Source organism: Mixophyes fleayi, chromosome 4, assembly GCF_038048845.1.
Source record: "Mixophyes fleayi isolate aMixFle1 chromosome 4, aMixFle1.hap1, whole genome shotgun sequence".
Lineage (NCBI taxonomy): Eukaryota > Metazoa > Chordata > Amphibia > Anura > Limnodynastidae > Mixophyes > Mixophyes fleayi.
Genome location: NC_134405.1, coordinates 287,467,680 through 287,483,298, shown reverse-complemented (window position 1 = coordinate 287,483,298; position 15,619 = coordinate 287,467,680). Strand labels below are relative to the sequence as shown.

The 15,619-nt window shown below is 40.1% G+C and overlaps 1 protein-coding gene and 1 long non-coding RNA gene across 2 annotated transcripts in view; one reads left to right on the top strand and one right to left on the bottom strand.

Moving 5' to 3' along the window:
* Window positions 1-896: 896 nt before the first annotated feature.
* On the bottom strand, window positions 897-2,331 carry LOC142152813 (uncharacterized). The gene is made up of 2 exons (XR_012691399.1): window positions 2,124-2,331; window positions 897-1,329 (listed from the first exon to the last, which is right to left on the bottom strand). It is a non-coding gene; the product is annotated as an uncharacterized LOC142152813 (long non-coding RNA).
* Window positions 2,332-2,449: 118 nt separating this feature from the next.
* RARS1 (arginyl-tRNA synthetase 1) overlaps window positions 2,450-15,619 on the top strand; it is a 33,464-nt gene continuing 20,294 nt past the window's right edge. The window contains exons 1-6 of the mRNA XM_075209821.1: window positions 2,450-2,555; window positions 6,148-6,282; window positions 7,415-7,603; window positions 10,011-10,119; window positions 12,663-12,763; window positions 13,722-13,843. Of these exons, the coding sequence (XP_075065922.1) occupies window positions 2,511-2,555; window positions 6,148-6,282; window positions 7,415-7,603; window positions 10,011-10,119; window positions 12,663-12,763; window positions 13,722-13,843 (701 nt within the window). The 5' untranslated portion in view covers window positions 2,450-2,510. The remainder of the gene's footprint in view (window positions 2,556-6,147; window positions 6,283-7,414; window positions 7,604-10,010; window positions 10,120-12,662; window positions 12,764-13,721; window positions 13,844-15,619) is intronic.

The window sequence follows — 15,619 nt, the reverse complement described above, 5'->3', positions numbered from 1 at the left end:
CTTCAGCTTGTAACACATATGTCTCAGACCTGTATGTTACTGAACCCAAGTGCAGTGCCACACCTGGTAACTTGGTCTGTAGCCTTTTACCTGCAGACTGTCATCCACATAGCTTATTCCTCTCCCAGAGGAATAACCCCTCTCTCTCTGTTACACTACCAATGTCCAATACATTACACCCAACTATGTCTACTAGATTACAGCCAATGATGAACTTTGAAACCCCTGAAGTTCAAAAAGTAAAAAAATGGACATTTTGATATATTGCAATTGTACACAAATGAGTATGTATGTATACTTGGCAATAAGTCATTCATATTATCTGTACATCCTTCTTTCTAGCTCAATTGTGCTTAGAAAAAGCTTATGGAAACTTAACAGGACATTTATCTAGTAGTACAGTATTAAGAAAATGAAAGCTAAAGCTGGTGGTTGCAATAGGTTACATCAGCTTTATGGGTGTAGTGGGATGAACTGAGCAAGCAAGTGGAAGAACGAAGTAGATCTTCTGAAAGCCCTGAGGTATGTGTGTGTATTTCTGTGTATTGTAAAGGGGTTTAAAAAGGGAAAGCATAGGTGGGAAGAAGTTAAACATTGAGGAGTGTGTGGGGTTTATAAGTGGAGTCATAGGGTATGTAAGGAGGTTAAAACAGAAGCATGAGGTGTGTAGGGTTAAAAATTGAGGAATGAGGTGTGGAAGAGTTGATAAAAGAGCTGAGGTTGGAGGGAGTTTAAAAAAGGAGGTTAAGGTGGTGAAGCATGAAGTTTGGGGGGGGGGGGGAAGTAAGGCATGATGTTTGGGTAGTAAAACAGAGGCATTAGATTTGTGGGAGGATAGAGAGATTTTTACATATATCTTTAAACAGTGTTGGACTTGCAAAGATTAGGACTAGCAGTTATGTCAAAGGGCTCATTTATTTTCTTCATTTTAGATCAAAGTGAAAATCTCAGTGGCTCACTTTTGAGACAAAGTTTGAAAGGCTGGTGGGGCATACTTGTCATATTCTTGCAGTCGGTGTCCGGTAGCTGCTGGGGGGAGGTGGGCATACGAAACCACATTATTTTGGGTCAAATGCCGCAATTCCCTTAGAATCGTGGCATTTTGGCTCTAATTCTGCGGGTCTCCCGAACATACCGGGAGAGTTGGCAAGTATGGTGGGGCATCATAGGGGAAGAGAACTAACTTCAGCACAATATTTTGAAAAAGTTGGTTCATGGCTTAAATCACATTGCTACACTTGGGAGAAGTGTTCTGACCAGGACACTATCTGTGTTGTGGGTTCATGTTCTGCGCATTTGTGAGTTTGCTCCGGGTGCTCCAATTTCCTCCTGCAGTCCAAAAAAAAACATACCGATAGGTTAATTAGCTTCTGATGAAATTATCCCTAATGTATGTTTGTTTTGCATAGAATTTAGACTGTAAGGTGCAGAGGAGGGAATTTATGCAAAGCTGAATCCCCAGTATGCATTTTTGTTATGTTTTTTTATTTACTGTAGTGCCTGCGGGTGCAAATTGTTTATAAATATCACCATCTCTGAATCATTGTGAAGTTGGTGGGTAACCAGTGTAACTCTCAACACTACTCCACTCTGCCTCTAGCACAGTGGAAAATCCAAGGGGTGGTAGCACACTACATAACTTTGCATAGCAGCCAAGAGGCATTATCAGGTAGCCCACTATGGGACCTGCCCCCCCTGCCCCTGAAAACATCCAGCGTCAGAGAGAGGTAGTTGACACTCTCCAAATCCAATAAAAATAAACTATCAAAAAAGCAAAGTAAAGTAAAGTAGAGTGATATTATATAATGGTGCAAGGTTGTGCCATGGGTAAGGAATTTTGCCAGAGATTACAGGTGATGTGTGGGGCAAACCAGTTTTTTGCCTAGTTTAATGTAATCCTACCCTGTACTAATGGGAATTATTTAACATTCTTTGTAAAGTGCAGAGTAATGTGTTAGTTCTACATAAATAAAGGTTAGTAAAATACAGCTGATAGATCCCATGACCTTCCTAGCACTGGGCAGTGGATGGAAGTGGAACCCATGATCACTCACGGCCACATGATGATGTGACTGCATCATAACACTGTGGTGGGCAGAGAGCTAGAACACAAATTATTATACCATGAAGTTCTGACTGGTTCTTGGAGCTGGGCTGCAGAACTGGTCTTCTGGTTAATATATACTAATCATTTCCCCTGTGCACCAGTCTCCAAAAAGTTCGCCAACTGCGCCAGTAAATGGCCGAGATAAATTTATGCGCTGCATTGGCCGGCCCCACTTCCGGCTGTGAGGTCTGACACCAGCCTTCCCTCCTCCCCCCTCCGCCTGGTGTATGACACGGCCCGGCCTCCTCTCCTCCTCCCTCCGCCTGGTGAATGACACGGCCCGGCCTCCTCCCCCCTCCGCCTGGTGAATGACACGGCCCGGCCTCCTCCCCCCTCTGCCTGGTGTACATGACGTGGCTTCCGGCCCCGGCCTTTTTCTCCACGGTGTTAATGTGAGCGGAGGATGGAGGGGCTGTTGGGTCGCTATGAGGAGAGGCTGCGAGAGCAGGTCAGACCCGGACAGCAGCCGGTGTGCTGCTAGAGGGGGGGACGTGTGTGCTGTCTGTGGTCCCTGTACGGAGGCTGCCGGCACGGTTCTCTCTATGGAGAGTAACATGTGGGACAGCTTTGCACGGGGCACTAGTTACAGTTCATTAACTTGAAAAGAATAAAATATTTGTGGGTGGTTTCAACATTATTGACAGTCAGTATATACAGTTGTTTAATGATCAAAGTTTCACAGCTACTCTTCAAAGAGCACATAGGTCATACAGTTACTTTACTGGTGAATGTAATTTACTGGGCAACTAATTATTGTATATAAGCTCGCACAGAAGTCCCCAGCACGTTGTTAGAGTTGAATGTATTTGTTTAGAGGGTTGTAAGACTTTGGTTATGAACTTATGTTAGTGGATATCATTTGCTGTGTTAATGTCACCTGTCCCTTGAATGAATAAAAAGTTAATAAAAGTTACAGATAACAGTTTGGAAATAAAAACTGTACACTCCTTTCCTCTGTAATTAGTCATTTAATGTGGGAAAAAACAGTTTAATATATTGGATGTATTTGTAACTAGAAGCAATGCTGCAAAAATTGACTGTTTTGAATACTAGTATTTACAACAACCTCCTTGTCACAGACATTGGCTTATAAACTGGAGTTAAATATAAATTATTGTTTCCACATTTGAACTATTCCTTGTATTTTTCTCTACAAAATAAAAGGTAAACAAGTTATAGTATCCGATTTGTGCTGCTAATCTCCCCCTCTACAGCTTCTAATGAATGTATTTTCTTAATGTAATACTTTCATTTGACCTCTACATAAGGAAACCTGTCATTTCAATTCACATTTTTCTATTTTGCATATGCATGAATTGGGCATATCCTAAGTGACAGGATATTATTGGGGGCCTGTTAGTCGGCATATAGAAATTGTGTGCTGACCAAATTTACAGGCAAATTAAAATGATCTGACCAATTTTAATTGTATTAGTTCCTGGTATTGTCCTTATTTTGTAAACACACATGCAGCAGTATTGACTACAATGCCAGCCATATCAGAGAATTGTGTGATCAGCATAAATGTTCCCATATGTCACACATTCAAATAAAATATAATATAATTCAATCTATTAATATTTACCTGGCAGCTAAACACAATATGTTGCTCATTATCAATCATACTTCACAAGGAAACTGGCATTCAAAAGGGAAGGAGATAAAGTTTACCAATTTCACAACTCAATCTCAAATCTTCAGTTCTGCTCATAACAATCTTATACACTACAGGCCTGAGTCATTAAAGAGAGCAAACCATAAAAAAGGAGTAACTTTGCAAAACCATGTTGCATTGGAGGGGGAGGTAAATTTAAAATGCGGGGACAGATTTATAGTTGGGGAAGGACATGTCCTAGATAAACTTGAAATTTCAGTTTAAAAATAAAGCTATCAAGTATTTGTGTGCTGCATGAAAAAACAGCCAGTATTTGACTTCTGTGCAAAATAATAAACAAATTTGCAGCCCTTGCATTGTAACACGGTTTGTCACAGAGAACATTTACTCTTTTTTTTTCTTTTGCCTTACTTTCTGTAATGACTTAGGCCATACATGGGCAAAAGTATGTAGACACCCCATCAAATTTGTGTATTTGGCTATTTCAGCCACATTCATTGCTATAACAGGTGCATGTTCCATAGTCTCCACCTGGTTGGACATTACCTCAAGCTCAACATATCCAAAACTGAGCTCGTCAATTTTCCACTGCCAAGCGTCACATCCCCTCCTCTTATCTCCCTTAAGGTTGATGGTGTCACCCTCTCCCACCCACGCTGACTGGGGGTCATCATTGACACCGCCCTCAGTTTCACATCCAGTCCCCAACATTGCCAAGATTCACTGTTTCCTCTCCCTGGATATCACCAAGACCAACATCCATGTTCTTGTCATCTCCCACCTTGAATATTGTACTCTTCTCCTCTCTGGCTTGCCTGACAAATGTCTGTCCCCCCTGAAATCTGAATGCGGGGCCACCATTAATGTTTACTCTCAACATTCCTCTCCCACTGTGACTCTCTGCAGAATCCTCCATTGACTCCCCATTCCCTCCAGAATACAATACAAGTTATTTACCCTCACTTATAAAGCCCTCTTTAATGACTTTGCCTCCTACATCTCTGACCTTGTCAAGAAAATCTCACATACTTGCTGACTATGTTCTGTCAGTGACCTTTGCATCTCCTCATCACCTATCACCTCCTCACTCCTGCATTCAGGGCTTTGCCCGTGCTGCTTCCTATAATTCGATTGATACTGCGGAAGGATGAATTAGAACCTTCAATCACAGCCCTACCAGGGATATTGCTGCTTCTGGTAAATCCCCCTACTCACACCCCTTTCCACAGCCTCTGAGACAAAATAATTCCCACAACTATTTGGAAATTCAACTTTATTAAACATAAAAGATGTAATGTAAAAAAAATAAAGCTGGCGCTATATAAATAAATGTTGATGATGATAATAGTACACACACCGCCTTCCCTCTGGTTTTACATGTGGTAGAAGTATGTTTTACTGCAGCTCAGCTACAGCTGTCAGTCTCCTTTGATAAGTTTATCAGCTTTTCACATCTGGACACTCATTTGCCCATTCTTCAAGTTTCGTCAGATTGGATGGGGTCTGGTGAAGTACAGAAATCTAGGGTTTCACTGAGCCACTCCATGACATTTGTTTTCAGGTTTTTTTTTATTTGTATTTAAGCTACTGCAATGTGACTTTTACTGTATGCTTTGGGTCACTCTCCTGCTGGAATATAGTTCTTCTCCCATGTCCTAGATTTGACACTTTCTCATGGCATTATGCTCCCACCAAGGTATGACTAATGTTTTGGGGATGAGGCACTTAGCATTGAGGCCAAAATGTTCACTATTGGTCTCATCATAGCATAGGATCTGCCTTCACTTGGTATAATGCTCTTCCACATGCATTCTGGTAAATTCTAGATGAGACATACTGTGAATTTTATCCAAGAATTGTTTTCTTTTTGCCACCCTGCCATAAAACGCACATTTTTGAAGTGCCCCAGACTGTTGTCCCATTGACAGTTTCTCTTACTTCTGCCACGGAAGACCGTAGTCTCCCTTAAAAATGCCTTCTTGCATGGATGAGTGGTTTTGGGAACGTAATGTTATAGACAGTTTCTCAGTTGTGCCTTATTCTCTCCATTTTATTACCATTTAGGGCTTTTCTTTTTTTTTTCAGATTTGCTTTGCTTATTTATTGATCTTCCCTTGATGAACCCTTGTTTGGAAATGCATTAACCAGCTGTGGGGTTTGTCACAGATGATTGTATTTATTTTAAAGATTAAAATACATTAAATGCATTCAGACTCAAATCCAGCTTTTTATTTGACACCTGATGACCGCTTATGGCTTCAGAGTTTATTTTGATGTATTTTAGCTAAGTGTGTGAAACTTTAGACAAGGTGTGCCTTTTAGTTGTAATTAAGAAACACTTTAGGGTTCTTTGTCAATTTCATTTTGTGTGTTGATCAATGTTTGCCACATATGTGAAAGGACTTTCTGTCTCTCACCTTACTAGGAATCAAAGATCAAGTCCCTGACTGCTGAAATAGAACTCTTGAGAAACTTTCCATTTGTGGGTGACTCGCCAGGCTTAGAAGGACTGAGGGAAGAGAACTCCAAGCTGAAGTACCGCTTAAACATTCTGCGTAAGGTATCCGTGCTCAACTTTTCTGTTTGTTTGTAGATGCTTAGGATTTGTTGACCTCAGAGATCACGTTATTGCATATTTAGGTGTATATGAGTCTTACAAAGCACTGGGACTCATTAAAGATCAGTCTTGTGCGTCTTTGCATGCATAAGTCTGACCAACTGGCGCAGGAAAACTACATTAGCTACACGCTGGAGCACGTTTATTGCTATAGACAGGAGAGCCACCACAATGCTAATTATGCTGGTGGAGGCCCTTGCCCCTTAAATGCAGCTATCCCCTCTCTTTCTTCAACAATATAAACATACAGTGTGGGCAGCACGGTGGCTTAGTGGTTAGCACTTCTGCGTTACAGCACTGGGGTCATGAGTTTGATTCCTGACCTTATCTGTGTGGAGTTTGTATGTTCTCGTGTTTGCGTGGGTTTCCTCCGGGTGCTCCGGTTTCCTCCCACACTCCAAAAACATACTGGTAGGTTAATTGGCTGCTATTAAATTGCCCTTAGTCTCTCTCGGTCTGTGTGTATGTTAGGGGATTTAGACTGTAAGCTCCAATGGGGCAGGGACTGATGTCAATGAGTTCTCTGTACAGCGCTGCGGATTTAGTGGCGCTATATAAATAGATGATGATGATACAAGAGCATGTAAGCCTGCCAAGGGAGATTTGTCTAAGTATATGGGAATTCCAGTGAATGGCTTCTGAAATGTGTATGTTACCGGTGGAGTATTGTGATGTACAGCTACAAGTTTCCCTATTCAATTTGCAGAGACACACACCCTGCAATGTATATTGAAAAGATATGTGAACAAAAATGATAATTATTATTAAAAAGTTATACAACAATATATTGCTTTTTCTATGTATATGCTGAATTTGCCATTTTTTATTAAGACATTATGTGTCATGTACATTATTGAGGTGCCGAATTAACATTCTGTAAGGTTCAGTAATAATAATAATAGTAAAACTGCAAATATACAAGGTGTTCATAATTTAAAATCAGAGAAAGATGGAAAAAACAGACCAACTTTAGAAGTCACTGTAAGCCTGTCCTGTATATATATATTTCACAGTTTGTGTCTTTGGGTTTTAGCGTTATTTATCTATTTTTAAGTATTTTGTGACTTTTTGACAGAGTCTTCAAGAAGAAAAGGGCAAATCAGGGAAAAGTATGCTCAACATCAATGCACAACTCCAGGAGATATTTGGACGGGCCATCAGAGCTGCATACCCTGAATTAGAAAATGCCCCTCTGGCAGTCACTCCAAACCAGCAGCTGAAATTTGGTGACTATCAGTGCAACAGCGCAATGGCAATGACCCAGGTAAAGTGTGAATCTTCGTTATACCATAACAAGCCTCTGTGCATTTTTTTTTGTTGCAAGAAATGGTTTTTCGTACTTGCTGGTAAAGGTATCATGAACTTGTTTCCACCTGTAAAATAAATGTCAAAATTTGGTTACATTTAATAAATAATGTTTTAGAAAAAGTTTTCCTCTAATAGTTAAGATTTTTATTTGCTCCATAGTAAAAACTCTTATGCCTATGCGTAGTTTAGCTCGTACAAGGCCTGTTGGGTTTTCATGTACTTATAGTGTCAGAATACTCTGCAATACTTTTATACATTTTACCATCTCCAAGTGTTTTAGCAATTTTTGTTATTTGTAGTTCATGATTCCAAGGGGGGTATTCAATTGTTAGCGAGATCCCCGGAAAAACGAGCGCTCAAAAAATATTACCGTTAATACGATAATATGCGCGTAAATACCATTAATACGGTAGTTTAATCGCTGAATTTCATCTCGCAGCTCAGGGAGCTGCGAGATGAAATTCAGTGAGTAATTACCGTATTAACGCTAATATTTTTCGAGCGCTCGTTTTCCGGGGATCTCGCTAACAATTGAATACCCCCCCATGTGTCCCTTTATGCAGGACGGCTCTGTTTTCTACCACTATAATTTTTATATAGATTCCCAGAATTTAGACACTTGATGCACTTGTGTTAACTGAAATAATAAAGAAAAGACCTTGTTACTATATTCGACAGGCTTTAAAGAACTGGGCAAACTTAGAGCCATATTCTGATTTTCTGGTGGTATATGATTTGTGTTTTGAATAGCAACTACAGTCAAGGTTATTCTATCAGTATTATTGCTTACTATTGACTTGTAAGGGTCCCCAGTGCTCTAATAGGTGGGCTTTCAGAGTGTGTTTAATGATCTGAAGGCTGGTGGAGGGTGTCTTTGTGAGTGGTAGGCAATAAGTGGTTAGTGCCACGGGGGAAGTTGTGTAGGCAGGACTGAGAGGTAGGGCATGTCAGTAACAGATGTAAGAGTGTAATTCCAGATAAGATTTGAGATGTAGGAAGGGGTGGTGGTGTTGAGGGATTTGTAGGTGAGGGTGAGTAATCTGAATTGGATTCAGAAATACATGGGTCGTCTATGTAGAGATTTGAGTGGTGTGATGGTTGTGCAGCAGCGAGAGAGGAAGTACTTGAGTCTTACTGCGGTATATTGGATGCATTGAAACTGGGATAGATGGTGAAGCAGGAATGCCAGATGGGAGGAAGTTGCAGTAGTTGAGGCAGGACATGATGAGAAAATAGAGTTTTGGTTGTTTCTTGGGTAAGAGGGCGTATTCTAGCAATATGTTGAAGTTTGAGGTGACTGGTCTAGGAGAGAAACGGGATGTGAGGAGTGGAGCGAAGTGGGAAAAGCGGACTTGGGAAATTGTGGTGTTGTTTATAGTGACGGAGACTTGAAGTGAGGTGTTGACTCTGGGAGGAGGAAGATGATAAGCTTGTTGGGTTTTAGATAGTGTTGGAACATCCATGTGAATATAGCAGAGAGACCGTTGGTTATACAAGGTAGTACAGAAGGTGTGAGGTCGGGGAAGGAGCGTTAGATCTGGGTGCCGTCTATGTAAAGGTGGTACTGGAGGCTTAATGAGCGAATTTGTTCACTAAGAGAAGGGGTGTGCTGTGACAAAACAAGAGGGCTGAGAACAGAGCCTTGTAGGACCCCAAAGGATTGAGGGAATGGAGGGGAAAGATGTACCAGAGGTAGAGACATTCACAGAGCAGTTGTATAGGTAGAAAGTGAGCTAGAATATAACTATGTCATGAAGGGTGTGCCGGAGTAGAGGGTGATCAACAGTGTCACATGCAGCAGAGAAGTGCCTTAAATAGATCATTGATGACTTTTGTGAGGGGGAGGAAGCCTGATTGAAGACAGTTGAGAAGGGAATAAGAGGTGAGAAAGTGTAATAGACTGTTGTGCACAAGGTCGCTCAAGTAATTTGGAAGCAAAGGAGGAGAGAAATAGGGTGGTACGTAGAGAGCGGATGTTTCGAGAGATGGTTTCTGTAGGATTGGTGACATGAATGCATGTTTAAAGGAGTATGGGAATGAGACAGAATGAAGAAGTGGGCATGCAGTGGGGGGATAGGTTGAAGGGGCAAGCACTAGGGTGAGTGCAGATACTTCAGTTACTGGAAAATGAACTGAGGGTGGACTGAGGAGTACAGGATAAGGTGGGTGGAGTGTGCCGAGTAAGGTGGATTGGGCCTAAAGTATTTAAGTGATTGTTTGCATGTGGATTTAATTGCAGGAGAAGTGAATGAGGTAAGGTGAGTGAAAAGAGGTTATTTATTTAGTCTATATTATTTTCAGAAGATAGTCAAAGTGTAAACTTTATTCATGTGCCTTCTAAAAGAATGTACATTCTGTTTCAGATGCTGAAAGCAAGAGATCAAAAAGTGAATCCTCGAGAAATTGCTGAGAAAATTGTTAAAAACCTTCCAAATAATGACTTGATTGAGAAAACAGATATTGCTGGTCCAGGTACATTATGTGCAAAATAAGTCAATGTAAAAAGCTTCTGAAACACAAGAAGACTAAACAAAAATATGACTTGTCTTTTTTTTTATCTGTGTTGTTAGTCTCATGCCCTCCACAAAGCACAGTCTGAGCATATTAACAGACCCATTGCCAACCACATACAATACTGTACCAAGAGTAAACTCATGCCGCCATATATAGCCTTTGTCTCATGCCCACAAAATACTGTCCTGTGCCTCCTTCCCCCATTTACTGCATTCTCCCAGACAGGTCTCTTTCCAAATGAGGTGCGTTTTGTCCACATCAACAGGGATGAGAATGTTCTGCTAGGGTGACTGCTTGGTTTCATATAGAAACTATCTAGCTTCTATTTGTAACTGCAAAAGCAGGACTTGGTGAGACTGCTTATCTTAACAGTGGGGATGTGCACCGTGGTGTACCAAGGAGATGTGGCCCCTGGAGCAAGCACATGCTCGTTTACATTTAAATCTGCCTGTGAGTACGCTCTGTCTAAACCAGAGTTTCCCAAACCCAGTCCTCCTGGCCACCTAACAGTGCATGTTTTCTATGTCTCTTTGATGGAGCACAGGTGTATTCATTACTGACTGACACATTGTAATATATCCAATGATGGTATAATTATTTCACTTTCACCTGCACTGTTTTGGAAACACTAGACTAAACGTTACTTGTTGTATGTAGATGCACACAACAGACTGCTGTATATGTACAAGCGTCTGGTCACTGAAAGGTCAGGAAAAATAAATGAACTCTTAACTGTACAATCATTAATAAAAATATGGATTTTTAAACAAATATATTTGTTTATATTAAATACATAAATGAAGATGCTTTTAATGTGTACTGTGCATACAATGTATTTATGTAGTCAATCTTCCTTTAATACACATGTCACTATGCCACTTACCACTGCCCTGTAGATGGTGCAAGTGATATGGCTGAAAACAGGTGTACTAACGAGAAACTCAGGACTTGAATCGGCCACATCTTCTTAGCACACCCTCAGCTGTACGTTTCCTACGTACATCTGACACTTCTCTCCCCCTTTCCGCCTCTCAAGTTGTAGGCAGTCATAAGTGACATGAATTGCATGCACATGTTTTATTCCAGTTTTGACTACTTACTGCTGAGTTGTAATCTCTCTGGCTGCTTACCTAGATCCTGGTATGTGTTAGTAATCACGAGTGAGCACACTAGGACTTCTTTCCTCTAACCTGGTCTGATTTTCAAATCAATAGCATTCTCATTTAATAATTAGGTACCCCCCCAACCCAGTCATTAAAGTAAAATCATTTGTGTTTAATAAATAACTTCCCTCACCCCCAACCACCCCTCACGTTAAATAGCATTCATATTTAACAAATAGGATTATTATACTCCCATCCTAGCATTCACATTTAATAAATGCGCCTATTTCATTATGAGCCACAACATAATATTAATAGCCATCACCAACCCCCCGTAGAATTAAAATCCTCCACATTTAATAAAAACAGACCCCATATTTAATGAATAACCCCTACCATCCGATACTTGACATGAAAAACCCCCCCCCCCACACACACACTACATTTACTTAATACCCCACCCCACATTACATAAATTTTCCACTGCCACGGTTTATCTGCAGAACTTAAATACTGTGACCTCTAGGGGGTCTGCACACTTGGGAAGCCGGCCCCCAGCCCCTGAAGGTTGGAGAGGGAAGCTGGCCCAAGGCACCCTACCCTAGACCTAAAGACAGGAAGCTGAACTAGTCAGGGATGGGCAGGTAGTGGCCAGAGCAGGCCCTGGGCCACTACTTCTCCATGTCAATCATTAAATGGAAAAAAAAGGAGGAGAAACAAGTGCTGTGGGGAGCCATAGACCATCAGTATGTTTGTGTGTGACTGATGGTTTCTGTAGCTACAACATGGCCTAATAGGCTTCTCTTTTGACATTAAGGTAAATTAGAACATGTTTAGTTGGTTGTTTTTGTAATGTGTGTATATTATGTAGCACCTGTAACAGAGGGTATTAAGTTACCTGATAGTCCTGTGTAAAACATGAATTGTATAGATTTGATCATAGGGCTCTGTGGTCACTACTAACATCCTTCTTATCTTACATTAGGTGGTGTATCATTTTAGGCAGGTATTGATCTATTCTTTGAAGGGTCATTCAGTTGCATGCTGCTTTTTATAGCCATGTGAAATGCAGTAATTGTAATTGGCTGGCTCATCATATTTGTGACGTTCTCAAAAGAAACCATAGGTCATGCAAAAGCTTGTGCTAGTTGTGTTTCATCATAAAATAGCTCCCAGCAGTGAGTGGCAGAAATAATGACCACATTGTGCATCATGTATGATCTGCAGTTGTTTGGACTGGTAAGTGCGAGGGTGCATATATACATTTTTGATGAGACATGGATTTCTGTTTTTTAAATCGTTAAAAATATAAATGGTTCTTGGGAGTTTTTATCTCAGATTTTTACAGTACTTTAAATTGTAATGATTTTTAATGTTCTAAACATTCTCTCTAAACAGGCTTCATTAATGTCCACTTACGAAAGGATTTCATATCAAAACAACTGTCCAAGTTGCTGGTTAATGGAGTTCAACCACCTGTAATTGGTGAAAGGAAGAAGGTAAAAGAAGATATTATTACACAGGGCACTAACAGTCCCTGTCAGCCCTCCTATGTAGCTACATTTAAAAGTGGGACAAACATAAGAGGTGTATTGGGAACTGTCACAGACCCAATCTTAATAGCAAGGTACTGTATAAACTTCAGTGGTACATAGACCACCCAGTGGAGACTCTATGTATTGCAACTTGCTGTATGGGTGAAGGCATGGTGCAAGTGCATGTCGATCTCTGTCTCACAGAACAGAGGGTACTTGTTGGAATTTGAGGATAGTTAAAGGATTGCACATCTGTATTTCTGTCATACATGCAGGCCTTTTGATTGCTAATATGTTAACCTACAGCTTTTGTTCTTCCAGTATAGCATTGGGTTTTCTCAACTTTAAAGTCATGTCTACAAAAGTAACTAAAGACTACTACTTAATGTCCTAGGAATTTAATTGCATTTGCTCAGCATTCTAAAGAGAGCATCTAACAGGAGACTATGGGGTATATTTACTAAACTGCAGGTTTGAAAAAGTGGAGATGTTACCTATAGCAACCAATCAGATTCTAGCTATCATTTTGTAGCATGTAGTAAATAAATGACAGCTAAAATCCGATTGGTTGCTAAAGGCAACATCTCTACTTTTTTAAGTCCACAGTTTAGTAAATATACTTCTATGTGTTCAATAAAACATAGGATCTTAAACTATCCTGCTTACTGCAATCTAAAAGTAAAAGTACTGCCTAATGGACAAATTAATTAAAATAATATGATTGCAGTACACTTCAGTAATCAGAGTTTACTCAGTAATGCAATATATGAAGTTTTTTTTTAAATACAGTGTTCCCTTAATATTTTAAAAATTACATAATTCAACAAACATATTCAACAATGAGTAAGCTGTTTTCGCCTGAAGTGTTTGTAAATGTTGCTTAATACTGCACACAATGACTTCTATAAAACTGCTGTTTCAGGTGGTGGTTGATTTTTCTTCTCCAAATATTGCCAAAGAAATGCATGTGGGTCATCTGCGCTCTACCATAATAGGCGACAGCATATGCCGATTGTTTGAGTTTCTCGGGCACGATGTACTAAGGTAAGCTAGTTGTTTATAAAACCAAATTAAAACTTATAGCCAAAGTCTACAAGCAGTCACCTGTATATGGAAAATGGCAAACTGTTTTTATATGTATGTATCCATTAGGGAACATTTTTTGGAGATCTTTCACATGTGTTTGTGCATCTGTTTCATGGTGAATAATCCTGAAATACAAGATGACATTCATCGTAGGCTTTGTAGGTAGCTCACACTGCAAGGACGGCCTATCTCGTCGTGCAGCACTCCAGAGGCTGAGTACCCACAGCTTCTCCTGTTTGTCTGAAGGCAATGAGACGACGTGCACGTATGCAGACTGAGAATCTCAGCAAAATTGAGGGTTTGTCTAGAAGAAAAGGGTTAGGGCATAGGTTAAAATGTTGAGTTTTAAAAGAATGTTTAGGTGGAGTTCTCCTTTAGGGCACATCCACATAAGAATTTTCTCTAGTTAACACGAGCACATTGCTGGGGAAATTGTTATCTGTTGGTTGCTATTCTGGTCACAGGAACAGCATATAAAAATGTGGCTTGGAGAAGACAGAATTATGTAGACATGATTTTCTCACGTAACCACCGAGCCACCTATTTCTTTACTGCTGTTGCTGGGCTCTAATGATCTTCTGTTTTAGACTGTTAATAAACTCATTTTTACTTTTATTTTTTTATTGGGCAAATGCCTATATCTAAATTAAGGTAGCACTTTTAACTTGTACTGAAAAGTAAAGTCCACAAAGTGATTGTCCTCTTTTTACCAAACGTGGAGAACCACATATGAGCTAATGGCGGTGCGATCTGGTAATGGGTAGGAGAGGCGGGAGGGAGAGGTCTTTAAGTTACAATTCCAGTTGTAATCTGTGTCTTCACCTAAATAAATGTTTCATATTTTCTAATGTGTGACAGCATCTGATAAGCATTATTACCACTTATTTGTAAGGTGCCACAGTGCTCTGCATGGTAAACAGAGAGGAAGAGATCTCTGTTAACACTTACATTTTAGTGTTAATACAAAGTAGTATTAGGGACAGTGAGTGTTTAAGTGGTAAAGAACACTATGCGGGAGGATAATAAAGTATGGTATAATGCAGTGGAAAATATCTGATTGCTTATACACTAGATTAATTTAAGAATAAATATGCAACAAAAATGAACAGAAGAAGTATAAAAAATAATTTATAATAAAGAGCGTCAGAAATAAAAGACTACGAAGCCTGCATGCACTACTGTGCTGTTTTAGGACTATGTTTGCACGTTTTTTCAAATCTCGGCTTTCTCATGTCATGGAAAGCCTTGTGGAGCACACAGGCTTTGGTAGTAATCCTGTACAGGGGTACAGGCCCTGCCAAAGCTGCTAATTCATAACGCACGTCGACATTCGTCCTGTTGCCCGTCCTAATCTCTATGTTTGTTGGGACAGGCACCATTACTATAACCACTTTCACCTTCAGGGGTCCGACACCATTGGCTGTACCCCTGAATAGGATTAGGTCCCCTTAAGCTCCTTTGCCTACTTATATGGAGCCTTTTTTATATCTATACACAGGTTGAGTTACAATTATCAATTCTTTGATTTGATCATTCGAGCTAGTATATCAAACATGCACTAACCAATTATTATTCCCTTATATACAGGGTTATTACTATACTCTACCCCCGTGATTTTCTGGGAGGATAGTGTAAATATAGTAGGTTATTTAAGCGTGGCATTACAGTCAGATTCGGCTAATGTGCTATTGGACATTTATAAGCTAAGGATTATGTTCCTAGCAATATAGGGAT